General features: G+C 34.6%; 2 protein-coding genes across 2 annotated transcripts; one reads left to right on the top strand and one right to left on the bottom strand.

The window, feature by feature from the left end:
- Window positions 1–343: 343 nt before the first annotated feature.
- LOC104888515 (calcium-dependent protein kinase 24) lies at window positions 344–5226 on the top strand. The gene is made up of 8 exons (XM_010673523.4): window positions 344–895; window positions 1004–1127; window positions 1606–1749; window positions 2160–2312; window positions 2576–2691; window positions 4058–4225; window positions 4462–4701; window positions 4867–5226. The coding sequence occupies exons 1-8, from the start codon at window positions 344–346 to the stop codon at window positions 5005–5007; spliced, it is 1638 nt and encodes a 545-aa protein (XP_010671825.1). The 3' UTR covers window positions 5008–5226.
- A 910-nt stretch (window positions 5227–6136) lies between these two features.
- On the bottom strand, window positions 6137–6720 carry LOC125495464 (uncharacterized mitochondrial protein AtMg00810-like). The gene is made up of 2 exons (XM_048640189.1): window positions 6462–6720; window positions 6137–6417 (listed from the first exon to the last, which is right to left on the bottom strand). The coding sequence occupies exons 1-2, from the start codon at window positions 6718–6720 to the stop codon at window positions 6137–6139; spliced, it is 540 nt and encodes a 179-aa protein (XP_048496146.1).
- Between the last annotated feature and the right edge of the window lie 571 nt (window positions 6721–7291).

Genomic DNA, 7291 nt, shown 5'->3' on the forward strand with positions numbered 1-7291 from the left:
AGTATTACCTATTGGCAAAACTAGGTAAACAGAAAAACTCTTCAAAGAACACTTAACCACTAACATAAAAATTTTCCTAATTGCACAAAATATTCTAAATCCAAACAAATAACCCCCCTAGAAAAAAGGGAGGCTTCTAGATGTCACCAATCATATCTCTTCCCCCCTTTTTTCTTTTTTCCTTCCAAAATTACACCATCCCAAATTTTCCTCAATTTCCTCTTCCTCTCCCTTTCCCCCCTTACACCAAAACACCCCCCTCCCAATGTCCCTTCCACATTAACACAAAACAAAAGGCCTCCTACAAAAAAATAGAGCCAAAAAAAAATCAACCTTCCCTACAATGGGAGGTTGCATGTCAACAATACCCCCAAATGTAGCACGAAACCTAAGAAAAAAAGGTGGGAAGAATGGCATGAACCGATCCTTATCCCTACCTGCTGATGAGGAGCATAGCAGCACGGTGGGGAGGAAATCGAGGTCGTCAACCTACCATTCGCGTTCAATCACCGTGTTGGTGGATCCAACCGTGAGGGACAATATAAAGCAAAAGTACAAGTTTGGAAAGGAGTTGGGAAGGGGGGAATTTGGTGTTACGTACCAATGCATGGAGCTTGAAACTGGGGAGAATTATGCATGCAAGACGATATCAAAGAGCAAACTTAGGACAGATATCGACATTGATGATGTTAGAAGGGAGGTTGAGATCATGAGACATTTGCCTAAACACTCTAATATTGTTACATTTAAAGAAGCTTATGAAGATAAGGATGCAGTTTATTTGGTCATGGAGTTATGTGAAGGTGGTGAACTTTTTGATAGGATTGTTTCTAGGGGACATTATTCTGAGAGAGCTGCTGCTCAAGTTGTTAAGACAATTTTGCAAGTTGTTAAGGTAATTAATCATATTATTGTTTTTGTCTAAGATTAATATTGATTTTTGATGAATTATCTAAATTCTAAATAATGTTTGTTTTCATCATGTTTACATGCATACATGTAGGTATGTCATGAACATGGAGTCATACATCGCGATCTCAAGCCTGAAAACTTCTTGTTTTCAAACAAAAATGAGAGTGCTTCCCTTAAAGCTATTGATTTTGGGCTCTCTATATTTTTCGAGCCAGGTATTTTTATAAGCTACTGGCCTAAAACAATATAGCACATGGAAGGTTTAAGATTAATTATCTACTAATAATTAATTCAACGCAAAATTGGCCTCAACCTCCTGAACTATATCTCGTGTGCACCCAACACCACCAACTATGGGGTTGATCGGAGTGCATTCCGTACCATAAATGAATTTGGAAGCCTAATATGTTACCGAAGATGATGGGTTTTTATGGTACAGACTGCACCCCACCCCGTAGTTGGTGGTACATACTGCACCCCACCTCTTAGTTGGTGGTACAGAATGCACCAAACCCCGACTCATAGTTGGTGGTGTTTAGGCTTTTAGTCATATTTGGTGGTGTTGAGTGTACTCAAGCTATAATTCATGATGTTGAGGCCAATTTATAGTTGGAAATTTTTTCCATTTTCCTTAATTTCGTTCTTTAATTTCTATTAATTAATGACTAAGCTAAAAGCGTGTATGGGTGTTAGGTCAGCGGTTTAGCGAAATAGTGGGAAGTCCATATTACATGGCCCCTGAAGTACTAAGAAGAGATTATGGACCTGAGATTGATGTTTGGAGTGCCGGTGTTATCCTTTACATCTTACTTTGTGGAGTCCCTCCTTTTTGGGCAGGTAATTAGTTCTATTAGACTTGTTGTAAGATGTAGAAACTCCACATAAATAGATTCATTCTCCATCTTCAATACTACAATTTGTAGATGGTGCACACATCCGTATGACAAGAAAGGTGCGCACATGTACATGGCTAACAAGTCAAATGTACATGAATGATAAGTCAAATGACACATGTACATGACTAACAAGTCAAATGAACATATGTACATCTCTATTAGTATATGTTGACTGGTATTGGTCTTTATGTTCATAACCTAGTGTTTGATGTTCATCGTGCGCACCTTCCCCACCATACAGATGTTTGCACCTACTAATTTGCACCAATACTAGCTAAATGACATTAATGGTTAATAAAATGAAGAAAACCATAGATTTGTGATAATTTGGTTCAGCTATTTGACATACAGAGACTGAAGAAGGAATAGCACAAGCAATAGTAAAAGGAGTAATAGATTTCGAACGAGATCCATGGCCAAGAGTATCTCCTCAAGCAAAGGATCTTGTAAAACATATGCTTCATCAAAATCCTTACAACCGTTTATCTGTTGAGGAAGTTCTAGGTAAAAGTCCTCCTGTCTCTTGTATTACATTATTAGAACAACCTTTTGATTAAATAACTTAATATCATATATATAAGTCATATTTTTTTTTTACTCTGTTTGTTCGGATTTAGTTGTCACATTACTAGTTCAAATTACAGTGTTGATATATGTGATCAATTTCGAATGGAGGGATCAAAATTGTAGGATTGTATCCACTTAATAACTTCATTTACTTATTAAGTGTTATGATGTATGGTTGTATTTCATGTTCTGCAATGAAGAGCACCCTTGGATGAAAAACGCCAACAACAATGCCGATATTCCATTAGGCCAAAATGTGAGGACGAGAATCAAGCAATTCTCTTTGATGAACAAATTCAAGAAGAAAGTCCTTAGAGTAAGTTTCTATAGACCTAGTTTGTACTAGTTCTGGTTTATCTCACTATGCTTAATTCTTATGAAAATCTATGTTAATAATGAGCAATATGTTAAAGAGGTACGGAGGTTTAGAAAGAGGCTCGATAAATCGCTAATAGTTAGATGTATCTAACACAAGTTTTCATGTATTAAATATTATTTTTGTATATTATAAATATTGTTTGTGTTCAGTATAACAAATAAGGGGAAAACAATACAAACAATATTTGACACATACACAAACAATATTTGTTACACATACAAAAACTTATGTCTAACACATATACCTGTTAGAGATTTATTATACTATCATTTAGAAAATAGAAAACATATACTTCTTCCTTGTTTTTCTTTTTTTATTCGTTTTGACTTTTGACATTATTCACCTACATGATTTTAACTATCTCTTACAATTTATACTGAAGGAAATATATAGACATGTGGCTCTTGTTAGATTCGTCTCAATGTATACTATCCAAATATCAACATTATGTAATTCTTTCTTCTTAATAGTTAATTATCGACAAGTGTGTGCCTAAAGGAAATGGGTTAACTAAAACAATTTAGGAAGAGACTTTACTAGATGATCGAACAGATAGATAAGCTAAGAAGAACTTCCATATGTGTAGGGGTGAAAATTCGATGTGTGGTTATTTGGATTAGGGCCTAATCCAATCCAATCCGATCCGAATAAAATTTGGATATCAATTTTTCAATCCGAATCCAAACCAATTAGTGTTTGGATCGGATCCAATCCAATCCGAATTGTCATACTCTAGATTGGATCCGATCCGAAAATTCGATTTTTAAAAAACTCTAGTGTTTCGATTAAATGAATTAAGCGCAACAACAACTTAGTAGATTTAGGAAATGAGGAATTAAGTGCACTTAGTGTTTTAGGGGAAGGGTTGAAGTGCTATGTGTATTGGATTATGGAGTAGGTTTTTTTTATAAAAAAAATCAGTTAAGCACTTAAGCCCAATTCAGATACATAATACAAGGCATATTACTATTTGATTATATTAGGTTTTTGGATCCGATCACCCTCAATCCAATCCGATCCAAAAATCCATTTTTAAAAAAAATCTCAATCCGAACACAATCCAAATCCCATCCGAATTACTAATTCTGATATGATTGGATTGGATTTTGGATTTTATCCGAATAACTTTCACCCCTACATATGTGGCTACATTGAATGGTTGATTAAACCAACCATCGTATGGATGGTTGATTACTTGATTTTAATAGATGGATGTGGCTAATAATTTCAATATAAATGAGTTATTTTTGATTTATGTGCATTAAATATATTCTTTTATAAGTATTATTATTCTTAATTGTAGGTTGTAGCAGACACTTTACCAGATGAACAGATAGATAAGCTAAGAAGAACTTTCCATATGATGGACACTGATAAGAATGGAAGCTTGTGCTTTGAAGAGCTCAAACAAGGCCTTCTTAAGCTTGGGCATGCCCTTCCTGATTCAGATGTTCAAATGATCCTAGATGCTGTAAGATTTACATCCAAGACATTATATATACAATATGTTCTTTTCAGTCAAAAATTACCTATTAGTTCGGAAATCTATAAATAAAAACACATCTTTAATTATAACGATGGAATTCTATAACCATAGAATTATAGTAAAAATAACATGTTAATTTATTATATTTATTATCATTTGTTACAACTCGTCAAATGAACCATCAACTCATCAAGGCTTATTGTTTATTCTCTAATTTGTAGGCGGACTTGGATGGGAATGGAACCTTAGACTGTGGAGAATTCCTTGCACTTTCAATCCACCTTCAAAAAATGGGTGATGATGAACATCTTCGACGTGCTTTCAAGTTCTTTGACAAAGACCAAAGTGGGTACATTGAGTTTGAGGAGTTAAAGGAGGAGTTGTTTTTAGACGATGTTCTTGATGGCACCAAAAGTGAACAAGTCATACGTGATATTCTTTTTGATGCAGACTTAGATAAGGTAATTAATAGAAAATCAATTATACTCCTAACCCTTCTTACTTATAATGCATGTACGCCTTCTGATTATAGTATAACAGTTACACCTAAGAATTCGTGTTATATCATAGAAGTTTTTGACGAAAATATCATAATATGCATGTAATATTGTGTTTGAAAAATGCAGGATGGTCGGATAGATTTCAACGAGTTCAAGGCAATGATGCACACTGGGATGGACTGGAAGATGTCTTCTCGTCAGTATTCAAAGGCCATGCTTAACAAGTTGAGCTTCAAGTTATTTAACCATTCTGGGCAATTAAAATGACGCTTCTTAGTTCTTTTCTTCTTTTGAGGATTTGTATCTTATATTTTGGGCTGCTCTTCTACCAAACAAGTTCATAAAAAAGAGGAAATAAAATTATTTAGTCGTAGGAAATTAGAGATGATAATAATCATACATATACATGAATTCAGCAAATATTCATCTAATCAACGTACCGTACCGCCACCAAAAGGAAACAAAACAAAACAAAAAAAAGGACAAACAAATCTTCTTGCTTGGCTGAATTTAAAATATATGAGGTACAAAAAGAAAAGGGATTGATGTTAAGATTTGGAATATTGGAGAACTCTCAATGTTCTTATTAATATATATATAATCTAATACCAGACATCTTATCAAATTAGATATCCTAACAATTTTACAGATCTCCATTATATAAGCCAAGGGGGAGTTATGGTGTCCCCCAACAATAAAATGTCTTTTATATCCTTAGCTAAATATATATACTTAATTGGATATTCAGATTTTGTACAATTATATTCTTTCCTAACTTAAAGATGGGTCAAATTTTTCAATAATAAACTAAATAAGCATTAACAAAGTAACTTGACATAATGAGAAAAATGGTTACTCAATAACAAAATTACAAATTTAATTTGATTACAAAACTTTACATCTAAATGTTTATCTCAATTTCTAAAAACTTTATAGATTACAGTAGTTTGTATAACAATAATTATAGATCACACTTTCATAATTATATTTTGATGAAATTTATTAAGAATAGACCTAAATAATCGACGCACGCATCGCGTGCATAGAAGACTAGTAGGAATATAATACAAGACTCCTAATAAACATAATACTCCAATACTCTACCTCAAGTTGGAGCATGAAGATCACAAATGCCTAACTTGCGTAGTAGAAAACCAAATTGGCGTTGTCCCAAAGCTTTGGTCAGGATATCTGCTAATTGATGTCTAGTAGAAATATAGGAGGTAGATAAGTGACCAGAAGTCAATTCATTGCGAACAAAATGACAATCTACCTCAATATGCTTCGTACGATCATGAAAAAGGGGATTCTTTGAAATAATAGTAGAATGACTATCTGAATACAAACACATAGGCTTAGGATACAAAATACTAAGAGAAGGCAACAAATACTTCAACTACTTTAGCTCACAAGTAGTAACAGCCATAGCCCTATACCCAGCCTCTGCAGATGAACGAGCTACGGTAGGTTGTTTCTTAGTCTTCCAGCAAGAGACAAGAAAACGACCCAAAAACACCAAATAACCTGTAACAGAACGCCGAGTCAACGAACAAGCAGCCCAATCATTGTCACAAAATGCAGTAAGTTGCATATTACCCAAAGGGCACAACACAATACCCCGGCCAGGGATTCCTCTTAGATAACGCAAAACACGAAGAGCAGCATCTAATGACAAAACTGTGGTGCAATAAGAAATTGAGACAGAGTATGAACAACATAACTTAACTCAGGACGAGTAACAGACAGATAGACCAGGCGACCAACTAGGCGCCTATATCTGTCAGGATGCGGATATGGCGACCCATCGGCGGAAGCGAAGCGATGATTCTGCTCCATAGGCATGTCAATGGGTTGACAACCTAATATGCCAGCTTCTGTTAATACATCCAATGCATGTTTGCGTTGTGACAAAAAAATATTTTCCTTGCTCCTAGCAACCTCAATGCCTAAGAAATCTTTCAATATACACAAATCCTTCATATGAAAACAAGAACTCAAATATTCCTTAAACCGAACAATAACATCACGGTTCGAGAACAGACTGTGCAATTCACGATTTGGGATGGTCCATGGGCTCAAAAATCTTAGCCCACACTTGTCTGTTATCGATTTTCACATTTCAGGGAGCGTTTCGTGGGCTTGGCGGGCTAGCGATTCGATATGAGAAACTTTTAAATGTTTTTTTTTTAAATTTTTGAATCATTGAAATTATTCATCATTGTTACATAAAATCTTTAAAATTAATTAAATAATATATATAATTATTAATATTATTGAATAATTTCATTATTTTTGAATTTGATTGAATTATAATATATGCAATTTGATTATACAATTTTATTAAAATATATATAATTTGGTTGAATAATTACTTGGGTTGGACTAATCCGGTTCATGGTCGGACTGGGCCGGTTTCATGGACACGACTGGATGATTTTAGTTTCGGGTTTTCATGGGTTAAAAAAATGCAGCCCACGATCCACCCACCAATTTCACGGTTCGAGGCGAGCTGGACTGGGCTTTTTGCGGGCTCAACCTACACGGCCCACAA

The sequence above is a fragment of the Beta vulgaris genome, chromosome 3 (assembly GCF_026745355.1).
Source record: "Beta vulgaris subsp. vulgaris cultivar EL10 chromosome 3, EL10.2, whole genome shotgun sequence".
Taxonomy (NCBI): Eukaryota; Viridiplantae; Streptophyta; class Magnoliopsida; order Caryophyllales; family Amaranthaceae; genus Beta; species Beta vulgaris.